Source organism: Nelusetta ayraudi, unplaced genomic scaffold (assembly GCF_046127955.1).
Source record: "Nelusetta ayraudi isolate G7.1 ecotype Tasmania unplaced genomic scaffold, CSIRO-AGI_Nayr_v1 ptg000089l, whole genome shotgun sequence".
In the NCBI taxonomy this organism is placed as follows: Eukaryota; Metazoa; Chordata; class Actinopteri; order Tetraodontiformes; family Monacanthidae; genus Nelusetta; species Nelusetta ayraudi.
Window position 1 is genome coordinate 627,501 of NW_027466139.1, and position 17,500 is coordinate 645,000.

General features: G+C 46.4%; 1 protein-coding gene across 1 annotated transcript in view; it reads left to right on the forward strand.

Annotated features, from left to right (window-relative positions):
• Window positions 1–17,500, forward strand: part of srbd1 (S1 RNA binding domain 1) — a 42,903-nt gene that overhangs the window by 8,104 nt on the left and 17,299 nt on the right. The window contains exons 10-16 of the mRNA XM_076046147.1: window positions 1,798–1,901; window positions 2,463–2,570; window positions 2,706–2,863; window positions 3,766–3,856; window positions 4,607–4,714; window positions 15,129–15,220; window positions 17,483–17,500. The exon at window positions 17,483–17,500 is cut by the window's right edge and continues 65 nt beyond it. Coding sequence (XP_075902262.1) covers window positions 1,798–1,901; window positions 2,463–2,570; window positions 2,706–2,863; window positions 3,766–3,856; window positions 4,607–4,714; window positions 15,129–15,220; window positions 17,483–17,500 — 679 coding nt within the window. The remainder of the gene's footprint in view (window positions 1–1,797; window positions 1,902–2,462; window positions 2,571–2,705; window positions 2,864–3,765; window positions 3,857–4,606; window positions 4,715–15,128; window positions 15,221–17,482) is intronic.

Genomic DNA, 17,500 nt, shown 5'->3' on the forward strand with positions numbered 1-17,500 from the left:
GCACGCTGGCCTGCTGCAGAGGTCTGCGCGGCTGCCAGCAGCGTCTGCTGTTCACTGTGGTGCAGCTGGGGTCGGGCGTCATGCAGATTTATCTGATTAAATTGAAGTTTGTTTTGTTTTTTTTTTGTTTTTTTTTTAGAAGTATTTATTTTTTATTTTTTTTGACACTGATCAATCAGCTGCTGGCCGAGTCTGCAGATATTTGTCAAAGGAAAATGAAAAGTGGCCTTGAACTGAGACCCGGCATGGTTCTTTTGTCATAACAAACTTTGTACACTGCAGACAGATACTGAAGACATCAAATATATGAGCACAATAGGGATGCAAATTATCCATTCATTCATTAATTTAGTTGATTGACCTTATCGATTGATTAACGATTCATTGATGAGCGGCGACTTTTCCTGAGAACCTAAATTTCACAATGAAAAATGTGTAAGCAAGACGTTATAGAACCCTTCAGTAATGTTGAGGGTCCAATGTGACCCATTTTTACATTAGACAACAGTAAAAAGTAACTAGTGTAAAAGTAACTACCCCTGCAAAAAAATCTTCAGTTAATTGCGACAAATTTAATTTAATCGATTAAATTCTTAATCGACAATTAACCAATTATCAATTAATTGTCAACGTTCCTATTTCCTACATAATTTCACATGTGTTCATGCGTATTTATGTGCTTTCAGTGAGAAACTGAAATGTCCCTCACGGAAAAGTGGCCTTTCCTTCCTCTTTGGGGGCCCTGTGCTAAACTTCAGCACTTTGATGAAGATTGTTTGAGAAATCTTATCCCAGCCCGTGCAGACGCCGCGGGTCGAGTCGCACCAGCGGAGCAAAATCTAACTTTTAATCAGATTTCAAACAAGCTGGCCGTGCTAATTCCTGCCTATTAGCGGTGTTTGTGTGTTTATTTGCTGTGTGTGTGTGTGTGTGTGTGTGTGTGTGTGTGTGTGTTCAGTGTGGGCTGGGTTCAGCATATCCGAGGGTGCTGCTGAGTGGTAATGGTTGTGGCAGTGTGTGTGTGTGTGTGTGTGTGTGTGTGTGTGTGTGTGTGTGTGTGTGTGTGTGTGTGTGTGTGTGTGTGTGTGTGTGTGTGCAGGGGGGCAGGCCTGGCGGTGGCAGTGCTGCTGCTGCTGATGGTGGCGCACTGGTGGCATTTGTCAGCTCGTTTCTTCCGCTTGGTTTCCAGATTGACGGCTGCTTCCTCGGCCCTGTTCGGTGGCGGGCTAAAGGTTCCCCACTGAAAAGGTCAGACACTTACTACTGTTTGCTTAACAGCATGTAGCAGTCGCCTCAGAGGGGGGAGCAGCCCGCCGCACGCAGGGCCTGCCTGGCCACGGGAGACACTCGTAGGCTCGTCGCTTTTACACGTTGCGTGTGTGGCGAGGAGCGAAGAACCAAGGAGGGTTTTTATGTTTGTTTTGTGCTTCTGCTTGAGGTTTGGGTGAACGTGCTCCCATCCACCACGTCCCAGAATGAAGCCAAACTCTTTGTCCCCCCCTGACTTTAAGAGATTTTCACGTGGCAAAGAGCTTTTTCTCTTTACATCCAATGTCTTGTCTTATCCTCGTAAATATGAAAAACACAGATTATTTATGTTTATATTCTTCTTCTTTTTTATTATTTGATTATTTTAATGTTTGAACTGTTTCAGGAATTATAATTTGGCTTGTATGTGTTGTAAATGGAACATTTTCCTGTGTGTGTGTGTGTGTGTGTGTGTGTGTGTGTGTGTGTGTGTGTGTGTGTGTGTGTGTGTGTGTGTGTGTGTGTGTGTGTGTGTGTGTGTGTGTGCAGACACTGGCTATTAACCGAGGGGAGAGTCTGAAGATTTTGACAGTGAAGGTGAACATTCCTGACAGGGTGAAGAGCGACTTCAGCAGGTGGTGCATCAACAACAGGTCAGAGTCACAATAGCACGCACACGCACACACACACACACACACACACACACACACACACACACACACACACACCAGTACCAATGCGCACACACAGATTTACGCCCACATATTCCATATTCTTATTTTTGCGAGGAAAGCCATAATGAATTGTAAATTGCTTTCAGGACACAAAGGCCTCTCACTTAAACATTCCATTCAGCAGTCAAGGTTTCCTTGAAGGTTGATTTAAAAAAAAAAAAAGAAGAAAAAAAAAAAAAGGAATTGGCAGAAATTGAAGAAATTTGGAATGTTTTTATTTTTTCCTTTTGATCAAATATTTTCAAGAAAGGAAAAGAAAATGAAATTCAATGTCACGAGAATCACATGTTAATAAACTAAATTCAAGAAAAACATTTAGCAGCCCTGAAGCTTTTGCATGCAGAGTGTACAAAACAAACAGACGAGACGGTCGCCCAGTCCGCCCCATCTTGTCAATACAAGGAAGCTCTCAATAATATTTCATTTTTTGGCTTCCAAAATGCTTCAGCGAGACGTGGATTTCTCACAATTCTCCTGCAGGTGGAGGACAAAGACCTTTGTCAGAGATGAACTCTATGCGATCATCAGGAACGCTGTGGAAGACTCTTACAAAAGACTCATTTTGCCGCTGCTCACCAGGTCTTACAGGTAGCTCTTTCTTCAGCGCCGCCACCGTGGCAAATGTTCACATGTGCTCTTTGTGAGCTGCTTCACATCCTTTCACCACCAGTTTCAGTTCAGCCACAGTTCTCCAGCCAGTCACTCGCCGCGTGTCGTCTGCAGGACCAAACTGACCAGTGCTGCAGAGAAAGAGTCCATCGCCATGTTTGTGCGGAACCTGCGGCAGCGCCTGTTGGTGTGTCCGGTCAGGGGGTGCGTCATCATGGGGGTGGACCCCGGCTTCAAGCACGGCTGCAAACTGGCCGTTCTCTCCCCGACCAGTGAGTGACAACACTGGGCACTTTTAAATAGTAAAGACCTGTGTACGTGTACGAACAAACAAATAAATAAATAAATTAATTAATAAATTAATAAGCCTGTAGAAATGACCAGACTACAACGACAAAATTCCAAGTTGCAGTGAGGCAGTGTGGCAGTTTACATCACATTGCAATAAAGCTTAAGGAGGGTAGGATGAGTTATGTGTATGTATGTCATATGTAAATGTTAAAACATGAGGCGCTTTTGTGCACTCATTGTTTAGGTTGTAAGTTTACAGTTATTTTCCTGCACAAAAAAAATGAATCTGACTGAGATGAATCAGAAATGTCTTTTTTATTAAGTGTGTCTGAAAATGAAAAAAGGGTCTTTTTGGAATATCAACATTCACAAAACAGAACCACAAATAAAAGCCTTGCATCTTGTAAAAAATGAAATATAATAGATGTGAATAGAATATGATTCTATGCTCTATATAAATTGTATTGCATTTTGCTGTCGGTGCTTATTGCACCCCGCAGCACCAAACTCAACACGCTAAAGTTTGGTGTTGGGTTTGCAGTCATTCCCCACAGGGCACTGGTTTGGATGATGTGTGTTGACAGCAGACACAGGTTCATCCTGCTCTGCTGAATTCATTTAAAAGGATTAATATAAAGTAGCGCCCAGAGGTTTGACTTATGTAAATCATATCTGTTTCCAAGCCAAATGTTTGGAGACAGACGGGGAGCGATTTAGCTTGACACCCGCAGTGCCCAATTCACCCACAAGGGTGTGTTTGCGTGTCAGAGTAATGAGTAAAAAAAAAAAAACAAACTTTTTTTTTGTTTGTTTGTTTGTTTTGTTTTTAAGGTTTTAATTGTCTAAACACTTGACACGTGTTTGTCCATGTGGCTGCTGTCAGGTCAGATCCTCCACACTGACGTTGTCTACCTGCACCACTCGGGCCAGCAGAGAGAAGCGGACAAACTGCGCTACCTGATGACCAAATACAGGTAACGACAGCGGCGTGTGCGTTTGTAGCGAGCACACAAAGCCATTTATTTGTATTTTTTCCTCTTTGATGTTACTTATTAGTTGTATTGTATCTTTTAGATGTAGAGGCACTACCCGAAAGATTTGAATATCCAGTAAAAGTTGTTTTATTTTGGCAATTTAACATAAAAGATGAAACCAACACATTTTATTGAGCCATTCCACGCAAATTGACATCTCAAGCAGTTCCTTGTTGGAACTTTGCTGATTAAGATTTTCATAAAGATTTGACTTTATGTAACATTCTAATTTTTTGAGTTTTTGAATTTGTGTTTTTTTTTAAGCTGCAAGACCTGATCAGCAAAATCCAAAGAAATAAAACTTGAAATATATTGATTTGCATATTATTTGTTTATATAATATGTCACATTCACCTTTGAAGTTGAATTGCAGAAATACAGCAACCTGTTCAGGATATTTTAATTTTCTGGGTAGTACCTGTATTGCTACTGTATATCTGGCGTTCTCTATTTTACCTTAGTTTGAGCACTTTTTGAAACCACTCTCATGTTTTTATGCACTCTAAGAACTTTATTGAATTCTTTATTTGAGCATAAAAAGAAGGAAAAGGAAATAAAAGGACACAATAATAGAAATATGTAAGCCTAATACTCAAAGAAAATTTTTTTGATGTCAAGCGCAGTTTAAACAAAATTCATCATTCTTCTTATTATGACACCTTGTCGTCCTGCCTTGTGTCTGGGCCTCAGCTGCACCAGGGTCGTCATCGGCAACGGAACGGCCTGTCGCGAGACCGAGTCTTTCTTCGCTGACCTCATCTCAAGGCGCCACTTTCACCCCCTGGATGTGTCCTACTGGTAGGTTCCCTCGTCCATTGTACACCACAGATCCACCCCCCCCTCTCCCACCCGCCCCCAAACAAAAGGGAACACGTTGAATGCATACACGCGTGAATGGACGAACCCAGCTGCTGAGCGGGAGGTTCGGGTCAGCTTGGTTTTATTCTGCGTGCTGCGGTGTTTTGTGCTACGTTTTTTTTTTTTTTTTTTTTCCCCACTTTTTAACTTTGGAAAGTCATCACGCCAGACTTTTTACGAGTTCAGAGCCCCTTGTAGCTTAGCTCACGTGAAATGAAGATACTTTGTACACATTCAATGCCATTGACAAAAGCGTCGGAACGAGGTGTGTGTCGACGTGGCGAGGAAGAAAATAGGATGAGCTGGGCACAGTGGGAGGTCAAGATTAATAATCAGGAAGTTTAGGCGCAGGGCAGAAGGTTGGGTGAACACAAAAGGGTTTGGTGGTTTTGGAAGAAAACAACCCAGGAAAACACGTGGGAGTGAAGAGCGGCGCCGTCGATGGAGTGAGAAAGACGCATTCAAGCGTCTCGCTAAAGTGAATATTGTCCATTAAAACCATCTGCTCTATCTTCGCGGCAGCCCGATTAAAGAGACATTCTGCGCTCAAGGTTGTGTTTCTAACCGGCGTCTGCTCTGCTCTTTACAATACAGACAGCACAGGGACTCGGCCCAAGCATAACAGCCGGCGGCCTCCGCTTTGCTTATTCTCTTTGCGCTCTCTGCGCTCACTTCCATGTGTGTTTGTTGACTCGAGGTTCGCGCTGGGACCGCAGGCCGAGAAATGACTCCGAGCCGTGTGTGAATGCGCTCGCACACAAGCGTTTTCGCAGTATTTCCAGGTTCAAGTACAAAAAGGTCGCACTTATGGTGTAATTGCCCACATTTTTACCCTCTTTGTTTACCTTTTCAGTCCATTTGCAAGAACAAAAGCATTGGAGACGGCAGTTTATTAGGTTAACCTTCACACCATCATTGTCTGGCCAATTGTTTTTTTTGCCTGCAGCAACTCTAGACGAGAACATTTTCACATCTCGATTTAACGTCTCCCTTTATTATTTTTTTTTATACCTCAGCTAATGGCATTCCTTCATTTCAGCACGCTGGGGAAAGTTTGACTTGTCTTTGATGTGGTGCTGGCTGAACGTCCTGCAACACCTGATACGATCAGCGGGATTTTCACAGAATCAAACACATGTGCAAACGTTCTCATTTTCCCTCAATTGAATTTGAAGATTGAAGGGCCTTGCGATGGCATGGAGAGATGTGTTGTTACCATGTAAAGAGTCGTATATATCACGTTACCTGCCTTACTTCCTTTGGTTGGACTGCGGCTGACGCAGATCTTTATGGCGCTGAAGTGCCAGTAATTGTTTTGCTCAGCAGTTCATCGTGTCTTTCAAACAGGTGACCTGTGTCTGACCGTCTCGGTGGTACAACGGCAAAGAAAATTCTCAGCACTTGTGACGAAGATGATGGTGCCCCGTTTAAATAAAATATTATTTGTAATACATTACAGATTCTTATTATTGCACTACCTCTTCTTCTTATTATTATTATTAATAATTGATGCTAGCGTTGTAGTCAAGACGACACCAATGGAGACCAATACATTGTCAAGACTGGACAGTATCGAGATCCAGACCAGACCAGGACTTTATATATCAAAGAAAAATAACAAAGCAGAAAAAAAATGACCAGCATCTTTTTTTTAAATTCCAGTTTGCTTCTAAATGGAACAACAACATCTCTTTTCAGCAAGGTGTCTTTTAATCATTTTCTGTAACATTTTGCTGCTTTGCCAACTATTTTGAACCATTAAAAAAAACAAACAAAAAAAACTAAAACTTTTCTTCATGAGATTAAAAAAATAAATGAACTAGGAATAAGAGGGCAGGGTGTCACTCTGGGTGTCACCAACAGAGCGTAATACAGCAGCGGCTGGATTCTTTTCTATTATTATCTGTCTTTGTCGTGTTGACTTAGTCTCCACTGGTCTTGACCAAAAATCCCGAGTCCGTCCAGTCCCAGACTGAGACCAGGCCGAGTGAAAATGCCTCTGAGTCTGAGGCCAGTCTCCAGTACTGCAACGCTACTTGGTACTATTTCAAACTTCAAAATCAATCAAACGCATCCCAGTAATTCCAGTGAAGTCGTGCCAAACAATAAAGCAGTGTTCTGTAAATACAGTCAGGATGCTTAAGCTTTATGTATTTGTATTTATTTGTATATAATTGTATATGCTCCACATTTGACCGTGAGTGGCTTTAAGGCAATGCATTTAAGGGACAGACCACACATGGATCTTTGATTGAGCGGCGCTCTGGCTGCTAATGGGCGACTTTGGCTTCAATGGCCGCCATTCAAGGCACGGAGAAAAGTAGTCAGAAATAATTTTGGTGTCCAAGGTACCAATTTGGAGCAAACTGTCTCTTAATAGATGGCGGAGGGGCTGATGGTGGCTCGGACGCTTGTCTTGCCGGGGTCTCACTTCCCTGCTGACTGACCCACGGATGACCCGGCGCTGCCATGAAAGAAAAACCTCATTATCACAGCACCGGTGATGGTGATGGCAATGACGGAGAATACTTATGTAGCATCAGGAACAGCGAGGGGTCCGGCCGCTCGCTGCGAACGCCCTCTCTGTAATTAAATGACCCAATTTCTTGTATACATTGTGAATTAGTCCGCCTTTACATCGGTGGGCTTTTGTCAGCTCCCCGTGCGTCCAACTGGGCTCGATTAGTTTTTAATCCAGCAGGCGGAGACGTCTCTCCCGTCCCCGCTCGTCGGCCTCAGTGGTGGTGAAAGATTCTCCAGTGGTGGTCAGCAGCAGACAAACTGCTCCACGCTGATGTCCAGTTAGTTTTATTGCCATGGTGAAGTCATTAACTTGTTCCATCTCCTCCTACTCCTCACCCTCTTCTTCCTCCCCCTCCCCCTCCCCTTCCCCCTCCCCTTCCCCCTCCTCCTCTTCCCCATCCTCCTCCTCCTCCGCTCTTCTTCCCTGACACTGCAGCAGTTCATTAAAGACCCCAGTCTCATTTGCACCATCTGCTTCCTGTCTGTCTGTGAGCCTTCATTGTGGCCGCCCCACCTTCTCCGCCCTTTCTTCTCCACCCGCGCGTCTCTCTGCCTCTCTGTCCTTCTGCCTGAGTGCTCAGCTGGAATGACAGCCAGAAATGGCAGCCTGCGGGGTATCCTTCCTTCTTTGTGTGTGTGTGTGTGTGTGTGTGTGTGTGTGTGTGTGTGTGTGTGTGTGTGTGTGTGTGTGTGTGTGTGTGTGTGTGTGTGTGTGTTGAGTTTTCAGGGTCTCAGTCGTGTCTGAGTGGGCATCCTCGTCCTCACTGAGTCACCGCTTCCATCATTTGTAGTGAGGCTTTTTTCTTCCCCCCCCCACCCCCGATTTTGTTTTTGAAGACACTCAGCTGAGGGCACTCACATTATTTAAACATATTTTGGGGGTTTATATCTACCAAGTTAGACATGTGTTAAATAGATTGCCTGCTTTATCTGTCTTGAATTGTTTCCTCAAGTTGCATTAATCACATTTCATGATTCGATGCCACCACCAGCTGCTCCTAATACGTCGTAGGACACATAAATCACAACCTCTGAATGCAAAGTGTTTTGCTTTGTGTCGCACAACTGCGGCCAAATAAATGAGGAACCTTTGTGACGTGTCAGGAGACAGAAAAACATTGCACTGAAAACATTCTTTGGCCAATTATTTGACGTCACGACGTCACAAATGCACGATAAAATCTCAGGTTTAATTACTGTCTGCGGGTAATTGCTGCGAGCACTGGCCCACTGCTCACTGTGTGTGTGTGTGTGTGTGTGTGTGTGTGTGTGTGTGTGTCTTTCATGCTCCGTGCGAGCTTGATGCAGCATGACCTTGTCTGTCGCTGTGCTTTAGCACTGACTGGTAGAGCATGCAGGCTTTGTCACAACTCATAAGAGTGTCCGGCACTGGCCAGTCACATCCGTCTGGGCGCGTGCACGTCACGTGCGCGTGCGTGCGTGGGTGCAGTTTATAGTGTGACACGCAGTGATCTGTGTCACCCTCGCTGGCTGGTGTCTCTGGATCTCTGGATCTCGCACAGGAGCTGAGTGGGAGGGAGGACACACATGCAGGAGCAGCAAAGCCAATGCAAAAAAAAAAGAAAAGAAAAAAGAAAGAGCGTTCATGCAGTGAACGCAATGAAATTCTAGCATTTTGCCGGTTGTAGAAACACCTGTTGTCATTTTAAATCTTGTCTTTGGAAAGGACACGGTCTCTCTTTACCTCTGTCTGGCCTAGGATAACTAGATGGTTTAACTCAGTGGTTCCCAACTGGTGGAGGCTCAGGCAGTTGGGACGCGTCTCAAATTTATTCCACAAAAACAAAAAGGCCAGTCCACATTCTGTCATGTCTAGTAAATTATTTATTGAAGTCATTGAATTTAATTGTGTGTCCTGCAAAAATAAATGACCATGATTTTCTTTATAAATATATATACATATATATATATGTTTTAAATCCTCTGCCCACGAAGCCGCAACCCAATCAGAGCAGCTCCCTCCACCAGTGGAGAAACGCTGGTTCATGTTCAGCTGAATTATCTATCAGGAGAAACATCTCGGGGCGGCGGCTCAGTTGTGGATTGTGCGTCACTCTGGTGTAAGGTGACACAAGTCGCTGCACCTTTCCTTTGCTGCCGCTGCTGTTACTGCCTGACGTCTGCTGCAGGTTTTTTTTACCTACGACAACTTCCAGCCCATCAGGCCAGACCTTCTGTCAGTGCCTGCTCCTCTTGCCTGCTCTCAGGGCACTGGTGAGAAGATCAGGCCGCCTCTCCGTCCTCCAGTCATCGCCTCTCTCTCTCTCTCTCTCACTCTCTCTCACTCTCTCTCTCTCTCTCTCTCTCTCTCTCTCTCTCTCTCTCTCTCTCCCTAGACTTGCTGCGTGAGTCCTTGACCGTGGCGCCCTCTCTCCTGGTGGGATGAGATCATTATTACTGGCTAGCTGGCGGACCTGGTGGGGGGGGTTGGGGCGGCGGCGGCGACAGAAGAGTGTATACATGACTTGTGACCGTGTGTATCCCCTGTCACGTCCTGTGTCCGGGCGTGCTCCCAGGGCCAGGCTGGGTGAGTGATGAACATGCAGTGGCAGCACCGGTGATGACGGACCGAGACGCAGGCACGCTGGCCGCACCGAGGGCTGGACGCAGGCAGGGGGCGGCGGCGGCGGTGGGCAGATGCATGCGGAGGCTGCAGGGTTGTGTCTTAATTTCAGAGGAGAAACACGAAGCCGTTGGCACATGGCAAGGTTGACCAGTAGACACTCAGGGCTCTAGAATTAGTGGACATGTTAGAAGACCAGCGCAAGTACCAAGTGAAAAATGAAAATATTGATCCAGAAAGATAGGAAGCTGAGATAAAAGAGTCATGGTCATGATTATTGTCATTAGAGTTGCACGTATTTGAACAGCTCCTCCGGGCCACTGTTTGGATTATGATATTATTATCTCAAGGTGAATAATTTACTTACCGTTTGTTTATCCCAGTTACGCAGATGGCCCAGATCGCCTGAACGCACACCACACTTAGCCCTCTGTTTGCAGCCTGTATTGTCGGAACTTTTCCTGCATGAACACTGAAACGCTGAACAAATGGATGAAATCCAGCTATTTTATGACTTACTCTGTTAATTTATGAATTTTTTTCAAGTTTGGCAGGTCGGATTAAAAAGCATAACGGGCTGCATATGGGCCCCGGGCCGTAGTTTGCCCACCTCTGTGTTAGTCTCACATTTCAGTTCATTCTGCACAATATGGGACCTTTTTCACTTTTTCACAAATCTCCAGTGGGTTGCTTGATCTGCCCCGTTGCTCCAGACTCTCCGGTCAGACGGAAGCAGCACGGCCGAGTGTTGGGAGTGTTGGGAGTGTTGGGAGTGTTGGGAGTGTTGGGAGTGTTGGGAGGCCTGGAACAGCAGCAGCAGCAGCAGAAGCAGCAGCAGCAGCAGCAGCAGCGTCCAGGCTCTGACCCTGGGCGCTGGCAGGTGTTGGCGAGCGGCTATCAGCCAGTCTCCTCATGTCACCCAGACCCCCGTCCATCCCCTGAGCCTGGTGGCCGAGCCCCCCCCCCCCCGACACCCAGAGTCCACGCAACAAACCCTGCAGGGCGCCGTCGCTTGCCTGTGACGCCACTGTGACGATGTGTGTGTCTGTGTGTGTCTGTGTGTGTGTGCAGTGCTGTGATTTTGGAAGCTTTTTGTGTGTGCAGTGACTTGTATTTGTGTGTGTGTGTGAGTGTGTAGTTGTTTGCGACACGATTTAAAGGCCTCTCGGATTGACGTGAGTGTCTGTGAGGCTTTGCTCTTTTCAGACGTGCCTCACACTGGCAGTTGGGGTGCGTGTGTGCGTGTGTGCGTGCGTGGGTGTTGTGTGTGTGTGTGTGTGTGCGTGTGTGCATGCACGAGCACGCACGCGCCCCTGTTTGCCTGCCCCCTAGCGCATCTCTAGAGACTGACGGCCCCTGACACCTGCCATTTGGACGCTTTTCTCTGTGAAAAATGTCATCGTCTTCAGACGCTGCGTGTGTGTGCGTGTGTGTGTGTGTGTGTGTGTGTGCGTGCGTGCGTGTGTGTGTGTGTGTGTGTGTGAGAGAGAGAGAGAGTCAGAGAGATGGTGCATCCCTCAATTTGTTTCCCTGAGGTCAAGCTTTGCAGCTGACTGAACAATGGAGCCAAGCTGTTTGAGCAGCTGGGACAGACAAACTTGTGTGTGTGTGTGTGTGTGTGTGTGTGTGTGTGTGTGTGTGTGTGTGTGTGTGTGTGTGTGTGTGTGTGTGTGTGTGTGTGTGTGTGTGTGTGTGTGTGTGTTTGTTGGGTACTTGGTGACATCACGGCTCCATCGACGGTACAAAAGTGAGGCCTGTCCCGGTACAATGAGGACAGTGAATGGTGGGATGAGGAAGTGAGCGTTGCTGCCACTGTGAGGTCGCACTGTGCAAGTCCACACTGCAACCAGTGAGCAGCCAGCTCCAGTTTCCCCCAGTGGCACTGCAGTTCTCTGCATCTTAGCGGTATTATGTGGGCCTTCTGCTTCTGTCAGTTATTCATCTTCATATTGTGTCTGTGCTTTTGGTAACGGGTTGAAGGGTTTCCTTCAGCGTTTTGGTGTCGGACCTCTGCCCTCTGGAAACACAGCGGTCCAAATGCCCGGAACAAACAACCTGGCAGGAACTGTAACCATGTTGCAGTTCCAGCACCACTTTGCATTTAGCTATTTATACATTAATTTTATTTTATTATATTTTAACTATTTAGATGTAACTCTCTAATATTGTCTCACTCTAGTTGGGTTTCCATGACAGCTTTTCGCAAAATAAAAGTGATAAAAAGTTTGACAAAGAACAATTCCGACTTGCAGGTGTTTCCATTGAATGGTGCAAAGTGCACAAGCCCTCATTTTAGAATTACCTTTGCTCTTGTTTGTTCACGTTTGTTTGCCGTCCAGAATGATGGTTGTTATATTTCTTCTCTTCGACTCCTCCTCCGTCCAATCATAACGCCCCATTTTCACTGGTCAGTGATCTGGTCACGTGACCCCGTACGTCACGTCCACTGACGTGTAAATGCCAAAAAAAAAAAAACCCTTTCAGTCATATTTGAGTGGAGCTGTTTCCATCACCGGTTTTTATTGCCATATTTAGGTTTGCTACAACTCCAGGGGTGATGGAAACGCAGCTACGGCTTTAGCTCTTCACCCTTCAACCCCCCTGTATACATTTCTTTTTTTCAACCTGCGTATCAAATGAGTGGGTGATGATGTGGCCTGTCTCCTCCTCCAACTGATCTGATGAGCTGCCTTTAATTTTAATCAGAGCTGCGTCAGCCAGGAGGCTCGAACGAGGTATCAAAGTGTGTATCCGTCTCCCATGATGTTGCCGTTCTTGAGGGCCATCAGGGGTCAGTCATGGTGTGTGTGTGTGTGTGTGTGTGTGTGTGTGTGTGTGTGTGTGTGTGTGTGTGTGTGTGTGTGTGTGTGTGTGTGTGTGTGTGTGTGTGTGTGTGTGTGTACGCCAGGCCCAGGGGTGTGTCTCAAAGACGAACAGTCGGGGTACAGCGGACCAGGGAGAGAGTTGGTGACTTTGCCCCAGGATGGGACAGGGATCTTCCAGGCCTCTGTGTGTGTGTGTGTGTGTGTGTGTGTGTGTGTGTGTGTGTGTGTGTGTGTGTGTGTGTGTGTGTGTGTGTGTGTGTGTGTGTGTGAGAGAGAAAGAGAGAGGGACTGAGATTGCAAATATGTGCTAACCCTACAGGGCTACCAAGTCATCGCTTTACACTCAGGGCCAACCATTGACTTTGTGTGTGTGTGTGTGTGTGTGTGTGTGTGTGTGTGTGTGTGTGTGTGTGTGTGTGTGTGTGTGTGTGTGTGTGTGTGTGTGTGTGATGCCGCTGCAGCCATCCTCCCTCTCTCCCAGGCCAGAGAGCAGACAACCTTCTGCTGGCTGCCAGGATGATGCCCTCACCACGGTGGTGGACGCTGTGTCAATGAGGGCTCAGAGCTGTATCCATGACAGCGCTATTACCCAGCTGCCCCGGCAGTCGCCCTAATTAGGTCGAACATGATAGGGGCTGGTGGCCTCCCCTCCTTTTTTTTTTTTTTTTTTTTTTTTGCCTTTTCTTTCTTTGTCGTATCTTTTCACTTTTTCTGGGGGGAACTTTTGTCCGCCTCAAATCTCATTTTCTCCCCTTGTTGGGCTTATTATGTCAAAGAAAATGAGACTCTGCAGCTCTTTTCCTCCACGCTCATTGTGGCATTGTGCCAGATTGCGGGTGGGAAAGGCCGGCCTCGGTTCCTCTTACAATTTGACGAATGAGAAACGCACCCTCATATCCTCTGCGTTTGGGATTCAGAGGAGGTGAACGTCTCGTCCATACGTTCAAATTGTCTTTTGTGTCCAGTTTTCAAGTCATTATCTCTAATGTGTCTTTGTGCGTGTGTGTGTGTGTGTGTGTGTGTGCGAGCGCGGGACAGAGCGTGTCAGGTTAATGACCAAGCCCTGCTTTGACCCCCTGGAAGGTCATGTGTCTGTGCTCGTTAGCCGTGTCGCCATGGCGATATGTCAGCTGTCATCACGATGGACGGCCAGGCTGACAAAAAGAACAGTGAGGCGGACGGAGGGACGAGCGAGAGAGAGAGAGAGAGGGAGAGAGAGGATGGGCCGACGGGGGGAGCGAGGGGGGGGCCAGCCTAAGTTCATTTAAATGTGATTCCCATCAGAAGGCCTCTGCCACTCCTCATTAACGAGACACTTGTAATTGGCAAGGTTGTTTCGGCAGAGTGCAGGCCTCTGGGACTGTGTGTGTGTGTGTGTGTGTGTGTGTGTGTGTGTGTGTGTGTGTGTGTGTGTGTGTGTGTGGCCAGGCTCTGTCCTAGCGAGCGGTGGTCATTGGGGAAGCGCTGACCCCCTCGTCGTCGTGGTCGTGGTCGTGGTCGTGATGTCTTCTGGCCCTGAGGACAAAGCCCCTCCCCTCTTCTTCTCCCATCATCCTCCCTGATTCCCCCCCCCCCCCCCCCCCGCAGCCTCGCCAGTAGAGACGAGACAACGTGACGGCCTCGCCAGCGAGTGTATCGGCGACCTTGTTGTGCAATCGCGCTGCGACGCGGTGGCGAGTGAGAGGCCGCCCGCTTGCTCACTGTGTTTGATTTGAAGGAGTCCAGTTGGTTTTGCCCTCCGTGATGGAGTGGCTTTCTTCGCGCCTTGCTGTGATTTGTCAACATGGAAAGTGGTCAACAGTGTTCTGCAAACTGATCCGTTTCTAGACATTCTGTGAAGATTTCAGGTTACTCCAAAATGATTGGCCTGCGAAATGATGTCAATTTTTTTGGGGGGGCGGGGGGTCAGCAAAAGTTCAGATGAAGGTCATTTTAAAAGAAAGAGTGCATTTAGAAACACAAAATTGGAACGTCGATGGATATATTTTCGTTTTAAAAGCTAAATCTGACTGAAATCGAAATTTCAGCCTGGCCAGCGCCCTTGGATGACTGCTGTACAGGCTCAGGCCTCTAGATGGCGCCAGTGCCTCACAATTTGAAAGTGCGCTGGTGTGCAGCCTTCAGATTTATCAATGGCAAACAGGAACTCGAGGCTTTTGAAATATTTGATGATCTTTCTTCTGTTTAATCACATTTTCAATCATTTAACTCTCATTGCAGGTAAAATAGCCTTTTTTTCCCTACCTATTCCACTTAAAAATGTAATTGGAATTAAATAATAATTAATATTAATGATGCTGTTAATTATGGTTGTTCATAGAATTGCTTTATTGGTTCAGGTGTGAGGTTAAAACCTCGCAGTCAGAGAGTCCAGGTTCTTTGGAAGCTAATAATTAACTTGTTGAAATGTTTCTCTCGGCAGCATCACCAATGAGGCGGGAGCCTCAATTTACAGTGTGAGTCCGGAAGCAGTCAAAGAGATGCCAGACATGGACCCCAACCTTCGCAGTGCAGGTAGCCCCGGCCTTCCATTCTTTACATTGCCAGACCACGTGTGCGTCAGTCAGTAATCTATGACTGGGATAATTATTATTCAGGCTGCCATCAACTTTTACAATTTCATCTCTGAATTTATTCTGCTTCCTCCGGTCGGTGGTTTCTGACATCCTGACATGAGAGAAGAAGTCAGATTTTCCCCCTCACACCTACCACACACACACACACACACACACACACACACACACACTGAAAAGAGAAGCGAGAGAATCACTCTGGTGAATATAAATGTTTCCTGCAGACTTCCTCTATAAAAGTCATAAATCAGGGGTAGCTGGGTTATTACTCTCTTTTCTTTCCCCCCCTGTGGTCAGCAGTGTTGAAAGCAGCAGGAGCCTTATTTACAGCACAAATGAAAGCCATGAGTAGTATATGGGTTTAGATTTTGGCTGGGTGTTGAAGGAATCCTGACACTGGTTACCGAGTCTGAGATGTTTATGGTCGAGCAGTAATTGTGTCTTTCTGTTTCAGCTCAGGGAAGCATCTTCCCCGGCTGTTGTCATCCAGTCAAGCTGTATGTGGAAACTGGCACTGACTTTGTTGCATCTCAAAGGATTTAATGACTGTTTTGATTGCGTTAGATTTAATAATTAGCTCCTCAACCGTGGGGGGGAAATCACATTGTTGTGAATGAGAAGTCCTTTCAAAAGGCAGTGGGAAGATTTGAAAATCTGCGGGCCCGGAGCCCAGCGTCCTGCAGATGGCAGTAGTGTGTCATTTTAAAACCTCTGGAAGCCACAAAGTGAAAATGATAAAAACCCCCCTGCATGAACATTACAGTGCTCTGACTGGCGAGGAGATGATGTGCAGTCCTGCTGCTTGGTTCTGGAGCTCCAGTCCATCCAGAGGTGCTCACTGCCGATTGGCTATTCAGGATGAACTTAACCCTGTTTCATTTTGTCCGACTCAACGATCAGGGGCGAAGCAACACGCTGGACACATGTCATAAAAATCAGGTTCTAAATTGCAGGGAAATTCTCTGTCAGTGTAATGGTTGCCTTTAACTGGGATGAAACTCCGACAGTCACGTTGCAACTGCCACCGTAGTTCTTTATTTTCATCTCACTCACCCTCTTTCCATTATTACCACTTGCCCATACACTTAATAAGTCATGTAGAGTTTTTCAGGGCCCGCTTCACAAATCTGCTGCTCTCTGAGTGCTGGAATGAGAGAGTGAGAGATTTAATAGATTGAATAAGTAGCGGGGAGTTTTGGCGGCGCGTTAAGCAAGGCCGGGGTTGAAACTCCATCCCTGTCTAAATATTATCTCAGGCAGCAGCCCCTCACCACAGCCAGAACAGAGAGAGCGGAGAGGAGAGCCATTGATTCCAGACATAGTTCCTCTCCTCCATCCCTCCATCCCTCCATCCATCCCTCTCTCCCCCTTTTGTCCATCAACTGTGCATCAGAGGAGCCGAGTCTGATGTGTCGCGGCCGCTCAGTTCACTGCTAAAATACAAGTAATTATGGAATTTACAAATCATTCACGAAAGAAATTTTAAAATGCACAATTTATTTCACAGTCACACAAACACAATGTTGAGAGAAGCTTTACGGTTAATGAGGTTGATGTGTGTTTTCCTCTGCGCCTGTGAAGCTGTGTTTGTGTGCGAGCAGTGTGACGGCGGTGATGGTTATGATGATGAGGGTGATGTCATGTGTTATGGTGTGTATACGAGTCAGGTTGTTTGTAATTTTTCTCCTGCTCACTGGTCGCTGCCAGCACGTTCATGGAAAAGGCGTTTGGCTTCATGTGCAGTCGCAGGCTGAAACTTCACAGACACGCAGTTTAAAGCAGCTCGCTGCACCTTCAAAGTCAGCCGGGCACGGTGTGTGTGTGTGTGTGTGCGCGTGTGTGTGTGTGTGTGTGTGTGTTTAAACCATCGGATCTGAAGGCTGATGGATCCAGCGATCCAGGATCTGAAAAGTGCGAAGAGTCTTTTTGAAAAGCAGCATGAATCATGACTGTGGAAGGACAATTGAGTTTGTCCCGCCCTCAGGCCTGCGCTTTAATACAATCGGGCAATTTGTGTATTCTGTAATTATAAGTCATTAAAATTAGCATTTTTAATAACTGTAAATGAGATGCAAAATCATTTAAAAAAAAAAAAAAAGGGCAAATTCTCACGAGACATGGAATTGTGTGTGTGTGTGTGTGTGTGTGTGTGTGTGTGTGTGTGTGTGTGTGTGTGTGTGTGTGTGTGTGTGTGTGGAGACAGTGTCTATTGGAAGACGTG